General features: G+C 51.4%; 1 protein-coding gene across 1 annotated transcript; it reads left to right on the forward strand.

Moving 5' to 3' along the window:
• Window positions 1–325: 325 nt before the first annotated feature.
• On the forward strand, window positions 326–5114 carry Il13 (interleukin 13). Its single transcript, XM_052757867.1, has 4 exons — window positions 326–2327; window positions 3407–3460; window positions 4068–4169; window positions 4476–5114. Exons 1-4 carry the CDS (start codon window positions 2184–2186, stop codon window positions 4572–4574), a joined length of 399 nt encoding a protein of 132 aa, XP_052613827.1. The 5' UTR covers window positions 326–2183; the 3' UTR covers window positions 4575–5114.
• Window positions 5115–20599: the final 15485 nt, after the last annotated feature.

Below are 20599 nucleotides of genomic sequence, written 5' to 3' on the forward strand. Positions count from 1 at the left end.
GGGCCGCCACCCCGGCTTTTTGATTGCTGTGTTTTGAGACAAGGTCTAGCTTTGCAGCGCGGGCTGGCCTGGAGTTTCAGCAGGTGTGTCCAACTTGCAGCTACGAAAGCAGCCAAGCACACCACCTTAAACTTACGGAAACATGAAGATTTAAAAACAAAAGAAGTGTCAGGTGGTGGTGGCACACACCTTTAATCCCAGCATTTAGGAGTCAGAGGCAGGAGGATTTCCAGGTTCGAGGCCAGACTGGTCTATATAGTGTGTTCCAGGACAGCCAGGGCTACACAGGGAACCCCTGCCTGGGGGGAAAAAAAACCGAAAGAGAAGTTCTCTCCCACTGCAGCGGGCCTGGGGGCGGTGGCCCCTCTCCTGGTGGTCGTGGCAGGGGCAGGGGCAGACGCGCGATCTTCCAGGGTGCTCAAGGGCACTGGGACACTGGGCCAGCCGGGGCCCGTCCTGCTGCGCAGCGAGGGTGGTGGCCGCTTCCCCGCGGGGCAGCTCTGGCCGCACCTTCCCGGAGACCGTGGAGGAGGCGGGGCGCACGTCCCCTTATCGACCCCATCTCCCGTTACATAAGGCCGCGCCCCTATCTCTGCGGGCCATCGCCGCGCCAGCGCGCCTTCTCCCACGCGCCGGGGGCGCCTACCCGCTGCTCCCCGCACGCCTTCTGCTTGTCTTGAGGGGCAGGGGCGCGTTGACTCATGCATGCACCGCCCGAGGTGTTTCCCCGAGCCTTCCCCCACCGAGGAGACCTCCAAGGGATCTGCCGCCCGCCCTGTCCTCCAGAATGAGAAACTGAGGCCCCCAAAGGGGTCACTTATCTAGGCAAAGAACTCCAAGACCTGTGGGGCTGCCAGGGGCAGAGGCAGGTGTCCAGTTCCCAGGTCTGTAGACAGGCTGGGAAGCCTCCACTATGGAGAGAGAGAGCTGCCTATGCTGTTCCCATGAGAAGAGAGCTGGGCAAGGCTAGGTCCTGCAGGAGAGAGGGCGCCAGAGTCCCTTGAGGACCTTTGTGAGAAGATGGAGGCTGGCTGAGGAGAAGAAATGAGTCGGGGAAGAGTCTGAGAAAGAAGAGAGGGGCATGAAGGGGCCGCTGTTGGCCTAAGGGAGGAAGTAGGTGAGGGTGCATCTTGAGTCACTCCCCAGTAGGCAAATGCTGTGGCCTCTGCAGAGGGTGGTAGTTGAGGATGAGGAAAGAATAGGAAAAAGGTCATGTGCTGGCATCCCTGCAGCTGAGGGCTGCCTGCAGGAGACAGGCCCAGGAGCTGCCCTTCAGTCATCCTGAACACTCGGGGAAGTTTGAGGCCCTAGAAGGCCAGCACTGCTTCTGCGGAGAAGGAGGCAAGTGTGGCGGCCCCAGTCCCGGCCGTATCATGCTCTCTGACTCGGGCTGGAGTTGGAGCAGCCTGATGCCTACCCAGCCCAGCTATAGGGTCCCAGCAGAATGGCCAAGAGAGAAGGCTGCCCGTTGACAGAATTGGCACCAGAACAGTTTTACACATGAAAGGTCTGGGGAATACCTGAGCTGGCTGCGTCACAATAAACTTTGTACAGTATGAACTCCTCTGATCCCTCCCACCTGTGAAGCCGAGGAGCAGTGGGGTGGACGGAAGTGAATTTCCCTTACTCCCTCTGTCCGGTTTGAATTCTGTGTCCTTTGATGATTTATGAGATATGTTCATTGAAATTAAGAAGGGGGGGGGGAGAGAAAGGGAAGAAAATGTCCCCGATTCTCACAGAAGACAGATATTGCCATGTGCCCAGAGGCTGCCAGGTACTTAGCAACCCAAAGGGGTCAGTATTAGGCTGGCTGCCCAGGAGCTTGGGGTGGTGGTCACCAGGTGGAACTATTGGGGCGAAAGCTGGCTTTGCTGATGCCCACCTGGGAAATAAGCCACCACTATCTTGGAAACTCTGTCCCAGACCCTTCTCAATAAATCCACTAAATCAGACTCTTTCCTTTAGACGGCACTGGATTTTCCAAAAAAGCTAAAAAAGAAAAAAAAATCAAGATGAGTAAAGATGTGGTTTTCAGATAATGCCCAACAAAGCAGCGACCAGGGGTGAGGCGTCACCACTTGGGCTTATAAAAGCTGCTGCCACAGGCTACGGCCACAAAGCCACCAGCTTAAGCCAGCCTACAGATCTTCTGCGCCTTGGTTCTCTCGTTGGCTCTGGGCTTCATGGCGCTCTGGGTGACTGCAGTCCTGGCTCTCGCCTGCCTTGGTGGTCTCGTCGCCCCAGGCCCCGTGCCTCGACCCATGCCGCCCCCTGTGGCCCTCAAGGAGCTTATTGAGGAGCTGAGCAACATCACACAAGACCAGAGGGTGAGTAACACACCTCCCCCTCCCCGGAAGACGTCATGAGCAGGCTGGGTCTGGCCTTGTATGTATGATAGAGGGAAAAGAGAAGCTAGCTTGGGGTTGGGGGCAACAGTGTGGTCAGTGAAGGGTCCCCCAAAGGGAAGATCTTTACAACGGGACAGATTTTCTCCAAGAAAACCTGTGGAAGAGAGGTTTCTAGATGGGGAAACCAGACAGCTCCCAGACTTCTCACAGTCTAGGCTAGTTACAGGGACAGGGGAGGGCTGGGATGTGGATCCAGAGCTTGCTAGGGTAATCAAGGAATGGTGAGCCAGAGGGTGCCAGGTGGTCCTTGAAGCTCCATGTTGACCAGTCATTATCAAGGTTCTGCAGGAGGGCCGAGAGTGGGGCTGGGGGATGACCAGAATCTAGGAAAACGAGCTGCATTAGTTCTGGAATGCTGATTACTGTGGTTCCCAGAAACTGCCCTGTTTAACCAAAGTGGAGAACTTTCTCAAAATGGCGGGGCCATTGGCATCTACCAACTGGATTTCCTACGCCACTGGCGTATGAGCTCACACTGTCCGACCATTGATTATTGCTAAGCCTGGTATTATGCTGTGTTGTCCCTTCTGATACCTCCAGAGGCAGGCACAGCGCCTTCGTTTTGTTGGGGGAGGTTAATGTCACAGTCTAGACTCAAGCCTTGCAAGAATCCTATGGGGCTTCCTCTGTGTGTTTCTAACATAGCATCCCAGAGAACAGACTAGAGATACATCGGGCTCCTATTGCCTCAGCTTGACCAGGTCAACAGCAGCCTCTCCCACCCTTCTACGAAACTGCACTCTGGCCTTCTCTATAGGCCCCCACGCTCCTGGCCAGACTGTGGCAAGCTTCAGATGAGGCATTTTCCCTGTCAATAGACACTCATTCCTCTCTCCAGTTCCTCCAGGACTGCCCCCTGCCCCTCTGGAGCTTACAGTGTTGAGGGGCTGTCGGGCCCGACTCTGTGCTACACTAGGGGTGCTCGTGGGCCTGGCCTGGCCGGGGGAGGCCCGTGACTCCTGCTCCCACTCTACTTCATGGTCTCTTTGTTTCCTCAGACTCCGTTATGCAACGGCAGCATGGTGTGGAGCGTGGACCTGACGGCTGGCGGGGTAAGGAGCCCGGGCTTCGGGATGTGGAGGCGGCTGTGGGTCTCGGCCTTCTTTTCTCCAAGTCCTCTTCATGCAGCTAGGGCTTTGCAAACCACCTTCAGAGCTACGCATGCCTGGAATATCAGAATTGGAGAGGTTGAGGCAGGAGGATTACCATGAGTTTGAGGCCAGTCTGGACTATATAGCAAGTTCCAGGCTGGCCTAGGCTATAGAATGAGATCCTTCTTCACAGAAAGCAACTGTAAAAGCAAACTCTAGCTCAGTAGTTCTCAACCTTCCTGATGCTGCGACCCTTGACCCTTTAATACAGTTCCTCATGCTATGGTGACCCCCCCCCAACCACAAAATTATTTTCATGGCTACTTCATAACTGTAATTTTGTTACTATTATGAATCATACGTAAATATCTGATACACAGGGTATCTCTGATATGCGACCCCCCCAAAGGGGCCATGACCCACAGGTTGAGAACCACTGCCTGGGGAGCTACCCACTCACTCCTCATAATCTAGGCTCCTTCTGCCCCACCCCCCATACCCATCTGGCCAGTCCAACTGCCTTCCTGTAACCTGAGCCAGGCCCAACACCTGCCCTCTTCTCCCACAGTTCTGTGCAGCCCTGGAGTCCCTGACCAACATCTCCAGTTGCAAACCCATCTACAAGACCCAGAGGCTATTGAGTGGACTCTGCACCCGGAAGTTGGCTGGGGTAAGGCCTGCTCCATCCCTCACTGCTGGTAGCCTGGCTGAACATCCCATGCGTATAGCTACCCAGGAGCGGGTCCACTGAGGCAGTAGGGACCCAGTCTTAGGAGTTACTGGTCCTGGGCTTAAGGGCTCCCAACTTTTACCTGAGCCTCAGTTTCCACATTTATAAAGAGGCAAAACCAGAACCCACCTGGCAGGGACTTTTGGGAACATGGTACGGGACAGTCCCTGGAAAGCCCCTGGTGGGTGCTGGCTGTCCTTGACATTGGCGTCCCTCTAATGGATGGGCCTCTCTGTTGTTTTACAGCTTTCCAGCCTCCCAGATACCAAAATTGAAGTGGTCCAGTTTATAACCACACTGCTCAGCTACTCAAAGCAACTTTTTCGACACGGCACCTTCCAGTGACAAGAGAAAAACCCAGAGACAGGCCCTGGTCATCTCAGTTGTGGACCCATTTTTCTTTCTCACATCCGACTTTTCTTTGGGAGGCAGGGAGGAGGGTTGGGAAGGGATAAGATTGCCTTAGCTTTGACCTTGGCCTGCCTAGTGCCGGGGGGCTCAGCCTGGCAACTTCCTCTGTCAGTCCATCCCTGTGCCTGTGGCTTGCTTCACACAGGCCAACTGAGGCAGAGAGCAGCTTGGGCACATTTCTTCTTGATCTTATTTATTATGGTTGTATGTTATTTAAATGAGTCTGTCAGTATTGGGGTGGGGGAATGGTTTGCTGCCTGTGCCCTGAGACTTGGGGCCCCAGCACCAAAGCAGTGGGCCTTGGGGTCCCTGGCAATAATTACTGTATACACAATTCTGCTACCTCACTGGGGCCTCCGGGTCTCACCTCAGGCAGGGGACAGGAGGGAAGGCCAGAGCCACAGTCCTGTCTGCCAGCCGGCAGCAACCAGCCCTCAGCCATGAAGTAACTTATTGTTTTATCCTTATATTTAAACTATTAAATAGGTTAGCAAAGAGTTAATAATATATGGAAGAATGGCCTGTTACACTTAAGGTGATGTGTGGGGAATGGCGGGGGGGGCGGGAGGGGGCTTGTCATTGAACAAGTTTTTTCATTGACTGTCAAACTAGAAACTGGAAATAAAGACTGTGACAGATAGGCCTGCCTGCTTTTGCCTTCTCTTTTGATCCTTGGGGATGCTGGCCTGTGGGCTCCAGACTGAGGAGCCCAGTATGAGGCAGGCTTCTCAGAGGAGATAGAAGGCGTGAAGGGCAAGACCTGGGGTGAGAGTAAGCCCTCTGGGCTGGGGGGGGGGGCAAGTAGAGGATACACCCCCTGTCTACTGTTGGTGAACAGAGGGAGCTTGGGCCAGGAAGTTGGGGCTCAAGGGGGATGTCTGGAGCAGGCGGGGAACCTCTTGGGTATCTCCCGATGACTGGCCAGCTGTGTCTGCACCACCCACACAGTCTCAGGTCTGCCTCCCTTGCCACAGTGGGAGGCACATAAGAGCCCGAGATGTGGTGCGGGCAGGAGGCTTGCCCAAGGTCCATGCTGAGGAGGCGCAAAGCCCCACATTGCCCCTTTTCAACAGCCACCTGCCTATATATACGGCTCCTTTCCACTACAGTCCCTATGTGGATGTTCTCTATTGATGGGGAGTTCACTACCTACATTCTAGGGACAGCCTGTTGAATTTCTGGACCCCACTCATCACCGCTTTGTAAGCCAGGATGAATCAGTTGACGTGGGGGACTGGGGTAGACAGATGAGGTCATGAAAGATGGCACCTCAGGGCAGGTGGACTGCCTCCCCCTTGCTGGCCCAAAAGCTGGAGTGGTGAAAGTATCTGTACCAGCAAGCCCTGGCTAACATGAGATCTGTCAGCATCCTTGGGAGATGCTGCCCAGAGCAGAAAGAGACCGAGAAGGACAGGGTACCTCTGCAGCAGGTGTGGAGTGGGGTTCAGAGACCACGCAAACTCTAAATGACTGTAACACGAAGACTTAAAAGGTCTTATTAATTTTTTGTTTTGTTTTGTTTTTCGAGACAGGGTTTCTCTGTGTAGTTTTAGTGCCTGTCCTGGATCCCGCTCTGTAGACCAGGCTGGCCTCGAACTCACAGAGATCCGCCTGGCTCTGCCTCCTGAGTGCTGGGACTAAAGGCGTGCGCCACCACTGCTGGCTAAAAGGTCTTATTAATTAAAAAAAAAACCAGAGCCAGATATTGGGGTGAATTCTGAGAAATCAGAGAGACAAAACAAGCCACAGCCAACCTAACCTCACCAACTCCTCAGCTGATCTTGTTTCCTCAGACTGAAAGCCACTGAGTTCTCATCCAAATGGATCTCAGCTGAACTTCTGCTCAAAAGCCCCTAGTTCCCGGTCCTCACACCTTATATACCTTCCTGCTCCCTGCCATCACTTCCTGGGATTAAAGGCGTGTGTCCTCCCCAAGCAAAGGCATGAGATCTCAAGTGCTGGGATTAAAGGTGTGTGCCACCTCGCCTGGCGCTGTTCCCAGTGTGGCCCTGAACTCACAGAGATCCGTCAGTGAGTGATAGCATTAAAGATGTATGCCACCACTGCCTGGACTCCGTGTTTAATCTAGTGGCTGTTCTGTTCTCTGATCCTCAAGCAAGTTTATTAGGGTATATAATATATTGGGGTACACACTGTACATCACCACAAATGACAGGCAGGGACCTTCCTGGGGCAGGCTGGAACCTTCCATTCCAGTACTCACAGCCACATGTCAGCCATGCAACACCAGGATGTGGCAGGAACTCTGTCATGTCAGCCAACTCTTGGGGAATCAAGTGTTCCCTTCTTGCCTCACTGCCAACAAAGGAGAGAGGGGAAGAGGCCACGCAACAGCATTGGAGTCAGACACTCTGCGAGAGAGAGAGAGAGAGAGAGAGAGAGAGAGAGAGAGAGAGAGAGAGAGAGAGAATCGAGAATCCCTGCAGACGGGCGTGGGATGTGTGCAGCAGGGCAGCACTGGCTCCCGGGAGGGCCAAAGGGGTCACATTTGCCAAGGACCATCTGTGGTTGGCACAACACCAGTCACCTAGACTAGGGACTGCAAGACATGGTACCAGACAGAACTTAGGAAGGTGGGGAGGAGGATGCTCTCCTCCATCCTTCCTGCTGGGGGTACTGCTGGGAAGTCAGATGAGCAATGATCTTGGCATCCTTCTCCACCCATAGCCTAGAATCAAAAACTAGATGAATTGTTTTGTTTTGTTTTGTTTTTTTGTGGCAGGGTTTCTCTGTGTAACAGTCCTGGCTGTCCTGGAACTTGCTCTGTAGACCAGGCTGGCCTCAAACTCAGAGATTCACCTGCTTCTGCCTCCTAAGTGCTGAGATTAAAGGTGTGCACCACCACCAACCAGCTTGGTTGGTTGTTTAAGAAAAGGGTGATGTGTGTGTGTGTGTGTGTGTGTGTGTGTGAACGTGTGCATGTGCATATGTATACATGTGTATATAATGTGTGTGTGTTACTGTGCATGTATATATGTGCATGTGTGTATGAGTGAGTGTGTGTGTGTGTGTGTGTGTGTGTGTGTGTGTGTGTGTGTATGTAAGAAGCTAGAGGTCAACCTTGGGTGTTGTTCCTCAGGAGCAATCCACTTTGGTATTTTTGTTTGTTTGATTTTTGTTTTCTTTTTTTTACTTTTTGTTTGTTTGTTTTGCTTTGTTTTCCGAGACAGGGTTTTTCTGTAGCTTTGGTGCCTGCCCTGGAACTCACTCTGTCGACCAGGCTGGCCTTGAACTCACAGAGCTCTGCCTGCCTCTGCCTCCTGAGTTCTGGGATTAAAGACGTGCGCCGCCGCCGCCACCGCCACCACCACTAGCTGAACCTAGTTTTTCTATATAGGTCTCTCACTCACTGATCTAGAACTGGCCGATTAGGCCATCCATGCTGGCTGGTAAACAATCCCCAAAGATCCTTCGGCCTCTCTCTCCCCAGCCCTGATGTTACAAGTGTGCACCATCCTACCCTCTTTCTCATGCTTTCAAGGCAAACAATTTACCCACTGAGCCAGCTCCCCAGGCCCCAAGAATAACGATTTTCTGAAAAACAGAAAATCATGTTCTATGCATCTCCCATCAATATAGCTTTATCTTTACCCAGGTCCCCTCTACCTGACCAAGGTGTCAGCCAGTCTGTCCAAAATAAGAGAGATGCTTCAGGAGACAAACACACTTGCTGTGCAATCCTGATGACCTAAACTCCATCCCTGGAACCCGTGCAGAAGGTCAGACACACTGGTGGCATCTGTAACCCCGGCACTGTTATGGTAATGTGGGACGTGAAGACAGGCAATTGCACAGAAGCTCATGGGTCAGCTGACTCCCAAAGAAGATGGAGTGATGGGCCTGGGGAGATGGTTCTGTAGTTAAGAGCACTGGCTAATCTTCCAGAGGCCCTGGGTTCAATTCCTTGCCCCCACCGACATGGTGACTCACAACCAACTGTATCTCCAGTCCCAGGGAATCTGATGCCCTCTTCTGGACTCCATGGACACTGCACACACGGTACACAAACATTCAAGCAAACTCTTGTCACATAAAATAAACAAATAAAATCTCAGCTGGGCATGATGGTGCACACCTTTAATCCCAGCACTCGGGAGGCAGACGCAGGCAGATCTCTGTAGCACAAATCTTAAAAGGTCTTATTAATAAAAACAAACCCGAAGCCAGGTATTGGGGTGAATGCTGGAAGATCAGAGAAGCAGAACAAGCCACAGCTTTCTCACCTCGCCAATTCCTCAGCTGATCCTGTTTCCTCAGACTGGAAGTCTCTGAGTCCTCATCCAGAATGAATATCAGCTGAACTGTTGCTAAAAGCCGAAAAGCTTAACCAGGCTAGTTGCTGGTTTTCACGCCTTATATACCTTTCTACTTTCTGCCATTACTTCCTGAGATTAAAGGCATAAGTCACCATGCCTGGCTGTTTCCAGTGTGGCTTTGAACTCACAGAGATCAGGATGGATCTCTGCCTCTGAAATGCTAGTGTTAAAGGTGTGTGTGCCACCATCTTCTGGCCTCTATGTCTGTCTAGTGACTGTTCTGTTCTCTGACCCCAGATAAATTTATTAGGGTGCACGATATATTGGGGAACACAATATCACCACAGATCTCTATGAGTCTGAGGCCAGCCTGATCTACAAAGTGAGTTCCAGGACAGCCAGGGCTGTTACATAGAGAAACACTGTCTCAAAAAAACAAAAAGCTTCAAAAAAATTTTTTAAGGTTGAAAGAGAGAACCAAAAGTTGTCCTTTGACCTCCACATGTACACAGTGGCACAGGTACACATGCACTTAAAAAAACGTGTATACACACACACACACACCCCACTGAGCATTCTCTCCTCTCCCTCTCTCCTCTCCTTCTCTCTTCTCTCGCTCTTCTCTCCCTCCCCCACCCGTGTGTGTGTGTGTGTGTGTGTGTGTGTGTGTGTGTGTGTGTGTGTGTGTGTGTGTGTGTGTGTGTTCCGCAGCAATTCCAAAGGGAGCCTTCCTAATACAAGGTGCATATGCAGCCATGCCAGGTCTGGCCACTAGGGGTCCACAGCTAGCTGCAGCCTCATCCCCCACCACAGCCCCAGTCCTTCAGGCAGACTGTGCCGGGCCGACCTGTGGTCCTCAATGGGGTGCGCCGGGCCCTTCAGGAACAAAGGATAACTTACAGTGCCACAGAACAAAGCTGGCACACCTACCTGACAAGGAGGTGGCCCAGTCAGGAACAAGAGGAGGCGGAGGAAGAAAGAGGAGCCGTGTAAGTCTGAGAGCATCACCTAGACCCCTGGGAAGCTGCTGGGAGCTTTCTCCCATACACCAGGGCAGCTCTCAGCGGTGCCCAGGGACAGGGGAGCTGAGAAGAGCTGGGGGCCCCAGAGGAGCGGGGGCGGCAAAGGCGGTCAGGGCGTGGGGTGAGTGGCCCCTCCGCACCCCAGGCTCAGGAGGTTTCACTGGAGGAGGGAGGGACGGGGCTCAGGTGAGAAGTGAGACACACACTCAGTTTCTGTTGAACTCAACAGCAAGCACTTCTCCTGGTCAGGCAAGGTGTTGAAAACACAATCACTTCAAGGGTTCCTCTGAGGCCAGTCCCTGGGGTGCAGGAAGGGAACCGGGCAAAGGACTGTGTCTGTCCCCTAGTGCTGAGGGCGGCTAGGAGGATGGGACTGATCAAGCCATGGGCTGTCACATTTACACCACAGTCAGTGTTTGCCCCTGCAGTCAGGTGGTCAGTGGAAACCAGCCTCAGCCCTGCTTCTCCCTACTGAGATGGTGGCAGGTGCCCCTGGCCATGTGTCCTGGCTTGGGGCACCCTGGTTGTGTGGCCCCACGCTTTAGGCTGGTGGAGACTAGAGCTCTGTCCACAGTCACCCTCCCCCACACTGCCCTCTCTTACTCTGAAAACTAAAGTCACGAGGTCTCATTATCTTCGTTTCTCAGCTCCACCCAAAAGTGACAGAGAGCATGGCTTGCAACGAACTTTCCCAGATCAACTGATTTCTCGGCAGCCAGGGAGGGCCCCCCATGACGAGGCCATTCGAAATCCCAGAACCAGTTTTCTACTTACGACCTCACTTTCTGTTGCCCTCTCTCCCTTCCCCTCCACAGTGCCATCTCGAGTGGAAAGTGATCCCCTCACAGAGTGTCTAAGAAACGCCTCCAGTCCTGCCTTCCCTGGGCTGTTGTGTGGTCAGAGCTGACGCAGGTACCAAAATTAAATATAGCAGATCTCGTCATCTCCGCTTCGAGCATCACAGTGGACCAGTGCGTGGGGGCTGCACAGCTCTTCCTGAAACCCTCCTTAGGGAAGCAGCCTGGCTGTCCCCCGCAGCCTGGTTACTGGCTACCTGGACCTGCAGCTCTGTGGTCCCTGGCCCTACTCAGGCCCACGCTGGAGTTCAAGGGACATCAAGGAAGAAAAAGCAACCTCTCATGTACTCATTTTCCTGTGTCCTCACTTCTGCTACATACTTTGTTATAATAAGTACACGTTCATTCCCCAGTGGGGCCACAGACAAAGACATTTAATAGAGAAAAGCAGAACATTCCTGAGCTTCATGAAAGGGACAGATCGGGACTGGGGCTGGAGTAGGGACAAACAGTATCCTGGGACCCTCAGCTCTTTCAGGAAGGAATAGTGTCTGGGAAGGCATGGCTATAACCTGGCCAGATGAGCTATCTGCTCTCCTGGGCCTCCAGGCCTTCAAATCCACGGTGGGTAGTGAAGACACCGGAGGCAAGTGTGCCCAGGGGACCGACCACTCAGCTAGTTCTGAGGCTGAAGTAACACCAAGGTCGTGGGGACTGAGGAGAGTACCTGCTGACTTCAACGGCCTTCCCGCTCTCTCTTGAGAAAGTCTTCCCCGGTGTCTCAAGGCCACAGCCCACGCAGACACTTGTCCACACATGTGGCTGCTGTTGTTACCTCTTCTCTTGGGCCCCGTGCTTTGGTGGAGTCCTGTCTGTGTCTGTGATCAGAGTCCCTTATCCAGACCTTTTGAAGACATAGCTAGACATGTAGCCAAGGGTTCAGGGCAAGGACTTCATGAAGGATTAAATTAACTCTGGTTTTAAGTTCTATGGTGTCCCTGATTGTAAAAATTGTTACTTGGGCCAAGTCTGAGGTGCCACTCTGAAGCAGAGCTCCATCCATCCATCTATTCATCTATCCATTCATCCACCCATCCATCCATCCACCTATCCACCCATCCACCCATCCATCCACTCACCCATGCATCCATGCATGCATGCATCCATCCGTCCGTCCATCTATCCATCTGTCCATCCATCCACCCACCCACCCATCCACCCACCCATCCACCCACCCATCCACCCATCCCTCCCTCCATCCTTCCCTCCCTCCATCCCTCCATCCACCCATCCATCCACCCACCCATCCCTCCATCCCTCCCTCCCTCCATCCATCCATCCACCCATCCATCCACCCACCCATTCATCCCTCCATCCCTCCCTCCATCCATCCAGAATTCACTGCAGCCTTACCAGGTACCATTGATCTGGTTCCTGAGCACAGCAAGGTCAGATCTAGTGAGACAGCAGAGCAGACAGTACAGGGGGGTCGGGCAGCTCTGAAGCCACAGAGAGAAGCCAGCCAGCGGCAGGGGAGAGCACGGGAATCCGAGAGTGCCTCACACATGAGACAGGATGAAAACAGAGGTCTGGCTGGACAGAGCTCACGTGAGAAAAGCTCTGGGTGTTAGGAGGAGAAAGCCACAGGTGGGAATACTGTAAGGGCCCAAGTCTTGAGCAGAGCAGCTGAGCCTAGCTCCGGCACTCAGGAGGATCAGGAGTTGGAGGACTGTGAGAAAGGGCTCAGCTAGGCCATATCTGGTTCAGGTTTGGATTTTTTTGTTGTTGTTGTTTTGGTTTTTGTTTGTTTGTTTGTTTGTTTGTTTTTTGAGACAGGGTTTCTCTGTGTAACAGTCTGAGCTGTCTAGGACCGGCTTTGTAGACCAGTCTGGCCTCGAACTCACACTTATACCTCCCAAGTGCTGAGATTAAAGGTGTGTGCACCAACACCCGACCTCACTTGGGTTTTGTTTGTTTTGTTTTTTCTGATTCAGTTTTTAACCGAGCCATTTTGGTAGTTGTGTGTTGGAGCCTACCTCGGTTTCCTAGTGGCTTTACCCAGCAGGTCTGCATAAGAGGATGATTGGGCCATGGGCCTGGGTACCAGGTGTTTGGAAGGGTCTACACTTGGTTATATCTAGCAGGGGGAGGTCTTTTTGCCTTGCCCTTTGGCATTGTTATAAAAAGCCCTTTTGACTAAAGTTCTGGGCTGGTGGGTTTTGACCCAGGCCCTCCCGAGGCTATCCTGTGTTTCTGTCTTCCTCTCATCATCTAGGTATCTCTTTCTATCTAAACATTTCCCACTTCTCCCTGCTTGAGAGTTCCCTGGTTGTAAAAGTGGGGGCTGATCCCCCACAGTTGTGCAAAGTGGGAACACTAGGGTGGGGCGAGGAAGACTGCTCACCTGGTTCCTGCAGAGCCCCAGGTGGGAGAGGTGGGCAGACCTATGAGGAGAGGGGTGAGAGACGGTCTAATTCTGGAGAGGTGTATGAGCAATATATGTGCAATTATATACTTATACCTCTATATTATACAAAGGAAACATGCATAAAATATGTACTGCATGTTACTACATACATATGGTTTTTATGATTTTTCTATTTGTGTGTGGGGAGCTGAACTCAGGTCCTCATGCCTGCTCAACAAGTTCTCTTACCCTTGAGACATCTTCCCAGCTTCATACATTTAAATTTTTTATTTTTTTATTTTTTTTATTTTTTTGGTTTTTCGAGACAGGGTTTCTCTGTGTAGCTTTGCGCCTTTCCTGGAACTTGCTTGGTAGCCCAGGCTGGCCTCGAACTCACAGAGATCCGCCTGCCTCTGCCTCCCGAGTGCTGGGATTAAAGGCGTGTGCCATCACCGCCCGGCTCATACATTTAAATTTATTATCCATACACACTTTTCTGCAGAGCTAGAGGTGAACCCAATGCTTTACACATTAGCCGAGTGTTCTACCACAGAGCTACATCTCCAAGCCCCATATCAATTGTTTTGTTTTGTTTGTTTCTGATGTTTGTTTGTTGTGTTTTCTGAGACAAGGTAGTCCTGGCTGTCCTGGAGCTTGCTGTGTAGACCAAGCTGGCCTTGAATTCACAGAGATCCTCCTGCCTCTGCTGCCAAGTATTGGTATTAAAGGCATGAGACCACCGTGTCCAGCCCCCCATATCAGTATTTTTTAAATCTTTAACTTTTTTTTTTTTTTTTGGTTTTTTGAGACAGGGTTTCTCTGTGTAGCTTTGCGCCTTTCCTGGAACTCACTTGGTAGCCCAGGCTGGCCTCGAACTCACAGAGATCCGCCTGGCTCTGCCTCCAGGCGTGCGCCACCACCGCCCGGCTAAATCTTTAACTTTTAAAAAATCATGTATGTGTGTGTGTGCATTGTCCCCAGGAGGCCAGACAAGGGCATCTGATCCCCCAAAGCTGGAGTTACATCCAGGTGGTTGTAAATCACCTAATGTGGGTGCTGGGATCCTAACTGGGTCCTCTGCAAGTATAGTACACACTCTTAACTGCTCAGTCACCTTTGAGTCACCAACAGCTGAGTCACCTCTCCATCTTCTAAGAAATGTATTATAAACTGGGCGATGGTGGCACACGCCTTTGATCCCAGCACTCAGGAGGCAGAGGCAGGCCAATCTCTGTGAGTTCGAGGCCAGCCTGGTCTACAGAGCAAGTTCTAGGACAGCCAGGGCTACACAGAGAAACCCTGTCTTGGAAAAAAAATTATTATAGAAAATTTCCAACATTTACAAAAGTACCCCTCTGGTATCAATTACCCAACCACAGTGGTTAGCATGTGAGGACCAATTTTGTCTGATCTCCACTCTCCTTACTCTACTGACTCTATCCAGAACCCAGGTGGGAGCAGAGGCTGGATGGGCTGGATACAGCAAGTGTGGTCTCTATGTCCTATGTGGGAGAAACCTGAGCTCAGGTGGACTCATCAAAGCTGAACTATGGACACCAGGTGCCTCCCTGAAGCCTGAGCACGGCACAGCCTGCCCTCCCTAGTGTGAGGCCACAGCACAGGTTCTGTGTCATCTAGATCTTTCCATTCTACCTCTGTTCCCCCTGCACCCAGACGCCACTGTGCTGATGTCACCATTTTCTCAATTCATCACTCTTATCTCCCATCACATGACCCATGACCCCTCACTTCTGCTCTTGAGACTCTCACTCCCTGGGGTTCTGACCCTGCCTGTGTACAGCTCCTGGTCAGGTCATCTACCCTTCTTCCAGCATTACTGTGGCTAGTGGGTCACTTCTTGTTTTTGATTTCTTTTTTTTTCTTTCAAGACAGGGTTTCTCTGTTTTAGTCCTGGCTATCTTGGAACCCGGCTGGCCTTGAATTCAGAGATCGACCTGCCTCTGCCTCCCGAGTTCTGAGATTAAAGGCATGTGCCACCACCCCCTGGCTAGTGGGTCTCTTCTTAACCCCTCATGTCTCACAACCCAGTAGAATGCTGTCTGTGGAAACTCCTCCATGCTCAGAGTCACAGTGGCCGCTCAGTTCAGCATTGCTGACCTCTGACCCTAGCTTGCACCTTCTAAACTGCCATCTCCCAGAAGGGCAGCTCCCTGGGCCAGCAACTTAGGCCACCGACAGACAGCCGACTCCTTGCTCACCCCTAAGTGCATTCAGTTCGAGTACGTTGCTCCCACAGCTGCTGCGGCGGCGGCGGATGATTACAGCTGGGCTGGGGTGGTTTTGCTTTTCTTTTCTAATGTGTTTATGCTTGTGTTTTTTCCTAATGTTCCAGGTACTACATCGACACTTCATGTTTATTAACACATATAGTTTTCCCACACCCCTATTTTACTGTGAGCCTGGCTTTACTGGGACACCCAGACAGAATAACTTTCCCAAAGTCACTGGGAGAGTCATCCGGAGCTGGATTCAGAGGAGGCTGATTGGAGTCTTTGTGTATGTACGCATATGCGTGTGTCAGGTGTGTGTGGAAGTCAGAGGGCAAGTTATGAGGAGTCAGCTTCCTCCTTCCTCTGTGTGGACCCTGGGGATTTAACTCAGGTCATCAGGCTTTGATCCATGGAGTCATCTGGCCAGCCCTCAACTCTGGGTCTTTTGTTTGTTTTGTTTTTTGTTTTTGTTTTTCAAGACAAGGTTTCTCTGTGTAACAGCCCAGGCTGTCCTGGAGCTCACTCTGTAGACCAGGCTGGCCTCAGACTCACAGAGATCTGCCTGCCCTTGCCTCCAGAAGGCTGGGATTAAAGACGTGTACCACCACTGCCTGGTCTGACTCCGAGTCTTAACTCTGACATGCTGCTACTGAGCCATTTGAAGCCACGGGCTCCTTCCCACTCTCACACTCTGTGGACTCCCGGGACCAGTGCAGATTTGAACTGCCCCCCTCTGTCTGGTCTCCCTTCCAGACACCCTTCACTTCCTCCAGGGCTTCATAGACACCACACCATAGGCCCACACATGTGGCTCTCCCACATGCTGCCTCTTGCCTGGTCCTGGCACTTGGCCGCGCAATGCCAGCCCAGCTCCTAGCCTCTGAAGAGCTGGAAGGGGCTTCTTCCTCAGTTGCAGGGAGAGAAGGGAAGGCAAGCCTCGGCTCAAGTGAGCAAGCTGTGAGGACACCAGATCTGAGGACACAGCTGTCCTTCTCGGTCCTGTCCCTTTCTCTTCCGCCGTGCCTGTGACAACGTGGCATGACTGTTCTAGCGGCAAGTCTGGGCATCCACTGAAGTGAGTCTGCATGGAGTTGGTTTCTCAAGAGACCTACGCATGGCGGAAGGAAGGTGACACTGTCCTCTTTGTCCCATGGGCTGTGAGGATGCCAAGTTTTCTCCTGGAGTGACTTGGCAGGTGTTGGAAGGCCAGCATGGCCGCATCTCAGCATTGCACCAGCCAAGTTCCAGGCCCGCGTCAGGGTCCACGGCGCAGTCTGTGCCCGCTCCAACTGCCCCCTCCACACTCCATCTGCACCCACCTCCCCTGACTGAATAAAGTGCCCATGGCAAGAGGGAGTCCTCCCCTCCTCCACTGTGCAGGTCCATGAAGCCGAGGGTTGAGGAGACGACACTCCAGCTCTTCAGAGACAAGCGTAGGGCCCAAAGACTTAGAAGAGATACATATGGGAGGGGCGGGTGTGGACAACGTCCAGATGACAAAGCTCCGATGTCATTCATCCAACCAAAATAAGGTTAATTATGAAGTGCCCTGACACAGAACCCGCTGTATTCGAGTGCTTATCTAAGTACCTAAACTTAGTACTCAAGACAACCTCAAAAAACAAGTACAGCTGCCGCTCCTCAGTTTAGGGAGTGTGGCTGAGGGTTTGCCCAAGGTCCCGTGGGAAGATACAGACCATCCAGGCCTAACAAGCTGCTGAGGCCGAGTCTTCTTTCTTAGTCATGGGTTGACAAGGGCTAACTAAGCGCTTTCCACGGCTCTCTGGATGCTCACAGGAGCCCTAGCGGGAGGAGGCACACAGCTTCCTCTTCACTCTGTGGAAACTGAGACCCAGAGTTAACGATCCTCCCGTGGTCACAGTCACAAGGAGCTGCCTGCTGGACTGCACACATAACTGCTCAGTGGCTCTTGGCTCACTTGAAGGGCAGGACGGGGTCTGTGACAGTCCCCGTCCTGCCCTGTCCAGTTGCTGCCCACAACTCCTGCAGACTGCCTTCCACTCTCTCCTTCGTCCCAGACAGGGCAAGCACCAACTTTTCTGACCTCTGCTTCATCAGCTCCGTTCACAGCCACCTGTCCCTGCGGGGCGGTGTGGACGATCCCCTCCTACCCTTTGGGAAGACTTGTTGGTGTCCCGGAAGTTCACACGTTTCTCTGGCCTCATCCAACCATTGACACTAGCAAGACAAACCAAACTTCGCTCCTGAGCGGTGAGTTTCCACATTCTATCCCTTTCTGACTCACCATCGTTCCCACACGGCCACAGAGGTTAAGTGCTCAGAGGGAAACCCGAGTGCTTGTTATTTGCCTCTGGGACACTGTGGGATCCAGCTCTCCCCTCATGGTCCTTCTGTGTCCCTTCTTAGCAGGGTTCCTCCAGCCAAGGAGGATAAGCTCCTGCTGGGTCTCATTTTCCCCATGCCTCACCCCTGCTCACCTGCAAGCTCAACCCCACCCCTGCTCATTGTAAGCTCAACCCCACCTTTGCTCACTGCAAGCTCAACCCCACCTTTGCTCACTGCAAGCTCAACCCCACCCCTGCTCACTGCAAGCTCAACCCCACCTTTGCTCACTGCAAGCTCAACCCCACCTTTGCTCACTGCAAGCTCAACCCCACCCCTGCTCACCCCTGCTCACTGCAAGCTCAACCTCACCCTTGTTCACTGCAAGCTCACCCCACCTTTGCTCACTGCAAGCTCAACCTCACCCCTGCTTACTCAAGTTCAACCTCACCCCTGCACACTGCAAGCTCAACCTCACCCATGCTCACTGAAAGCTCAACCCTACCTTTGCTCACTGCAAGCTCAACCCCACCCCTGCTCACTGCAAGTTCAACCTCACCCCTGCTCACTGCAAGCTCAACCTCACCTATGCTCACTGAAAGCTCAACCCCACCCATGCTCACTGTAAGCTCAACCCCAGCCCCACCTCGACCCAAGCCAAACATCTGCTTGTCCTAGAAGCAACCTGCCAAATGTTCTTCTCAAGAATCCTACCCTTGGCCTGGTGGTGGTGGCGCACACCTTTAATCCCAGCACTCAGGAGGCAGAGGCAGGCGGATCTCCGTGAGTTTAAGGCCAGCCTGGTGTACAAAGTGATTAATTATGAAGTACCCTGACACAGGACAGCTAGGACTACACGGAGAAACCCTGTCTAGAAAAACAAAAACAAAAAGCAAAACAAAACAAAGAACCTCATCCCTTTTAGGATGGCTCTTGGTTCAGTTCCTAGCACCCAGAAGGAGGCTCATACAGTTCAAGGGGTTCCAACACCCTCTTCCAGCCCCAACAAGCACCAGGTATGCATTTGGTACACACATGAAAGCAAAATACTCAGACACATAAAAAATAAAAATAGCCGGGCGATGGTGGCGCACGCCTTTAATCCCAGCACTGGTGAGGCAGAGGCAGGTGGATCTCTGCGAGTTCAAGGCCAGCCTGGGCTACAGAGTGAGTTCCAGGATAGGCTCCAAAGCTACACAGAGAAACCCTGTCTCGAAAAACCAAAATAAATTAATTAATTAAATAAAAAATAAAAATTAAAAATAATTCTAAAAGCAAAACCAAAAATACTCCTCCTCCATCTGCATAGTGAAGGATCAACTTTGAAGCCATCAAGATGCTCAGCAGGCAAAGGCTTGCCATGAAGGCTGAGTGTGAGCCTTAGGACCCTCAGAGAAGGGGAAGAAAAAAAAACCAATGCTGAGTAATTAATTTATGAATTAATTGGTTTTGTTGAGAAAGGGTTTCTCTGTGTAGTCCTGGCTGTCCTGGCCTTGAACTCAAAAATCCACCTGCCTCTGCTACTGAGAGCTGGGATTAAAGGCGAGTGCCACCACTGCCATATATATATATATATATTTAAATGAACTTTCTTCACCCATTCTGGCTCTTGGCCAAGGGGGACAGACCTAGAATTCGCCTGTTTGTAACCAGTGCCTGGTTGGTAAGGGTTTCCCAAGTGTTGAGTGTGTCTGTAGTACTACAGGAACATGCTGCTTTGTCTGTCTTTACAACAGGCACATTTAAACAAAATATATTATATAAATATTATACTATAATATATAATATATAAAAATAGATATAAATATAAATATTATATTTGTAAGTCAGGTGTGGTGACTCATACCTATGATCCCAACACTTGGGAGGTAGAAGCAGGAGAATTACTATGTATCTTCGGCCAGCCTTACCTACACGACTTCCAAGCTAGCTTGCTTGGGCTTTGGCGTGAGACCCTTCAAACATTTTTATTTTAAAAATTAAAAAAAGAAAAGAAGAGAAAGAAAGAAGGGAAGAAGGAAGGGAGGGAGGGAGGGAGGGAGGGAGGCAGGCTCGTGTGCTATAAACATATTCAATTTTTATTAATTAAATAACAATAATGGGAAAGTAATCCAACAGTAACTTTAGCAACAAATGTTTCTAGACGACCTTCTAGAAGTTAGTAGACGTTTGAACTACAGGCAGGAATCCCAGTGTAAGGAACCTGAGGGACGCTGCGTGTGGATGTGAAGAGCCCTTTCTACAGAGGCTGGGAGTGAAGGGGTCACTGTAGAGACCTTCACTCCCAGGCGCATGGCAGAGTCAGCACATTTACTGCTGGTGTGGGGCAATGGGCACCTCACCAGGGTGACATGACATTGAGACAGTGGGTGGGTGACAGCTGGGGAATTGCTGAGACATGGCTCTGTTTCCTAATTAGTTGGGGGTGGGTTTAAGTTCACTTAAAAGCAGCCAGCCATTCTTGGGCCAGCGAGATGGCTAAGTGGGGAATGGCGCTTGCTGCCAAGCCTGCAAACATGAGTTCAATTCCCAGGCCCCACATGGTGGAAAGAGAGAACCGACTCCTGCAGGTTGACCTCTGACCTCTACACTCATGTTGTAGCATGCACAGATACACACTCACACAAAATAAATGTTTAAGTTTTAAAACTTTTTTAAAATTTTTTTTTGGTTTTTTGAGACAGGATATCTCTATGTTTAAATTTTTTTATTTTTGTTTTTATTTCTTAAACTTTTTGTGTTTTTAACAATCACTGGTTTTTTGTTTTAATTTAAAATTATAGGGTTGGGGATTTAGCTCAGCGGTAGAGCGCTTGCTTAGCAAGCGCAAGGCCCTGGGTTTGGTCCTTAGCTCTGAAAAAAAAAAAAAATTATAGATGCTTGTGAGCTATTATGTGGGTACTGGGAATTGAACCCAGGTC

The sequence above is a fragment of the Peromyscus californicus genome, unplaced genomic scaffold, assembly GCF_007827085.1.
Source record: "Peromyscus californicus insignis strain IS unplaced genomic scaffold, ASM782708v3 Scaffold_3__1_contigs__length_106647218, whole genome shotgun sequence".
Classification (NCBI taxonomy): domain Eukaryota; kingdom Metazoa; phylum Chordata; class Mammalia; order Rodentia; family Cricetidae; genus Peromyscus; species Peromyscus californicus.

Coding starts and splice junctions, on each gene's coding strand:
- Il13 (XM_052757867.1), top strand. CDS start 2,184: ATGGCGCTCTGGGTGACTGCAGTCCTGGCTCTCGCCTGCCTTGGTGGT. Junction 3,461..4,067: donor TGGACCTGACGGCTGGCGGG/GTAAGGAGCCCG, acceptor CTTCTCCCACAG/TTCTGTGCAGCCCTGGAGTC. Junction 4,170..4,475: donor GCACCCGGAAGTTGGCTGGG/GTAAGGCCTGCT, acceptor GTTGTTTTACAG/CTTTCCAGCCTCCCAGATAC.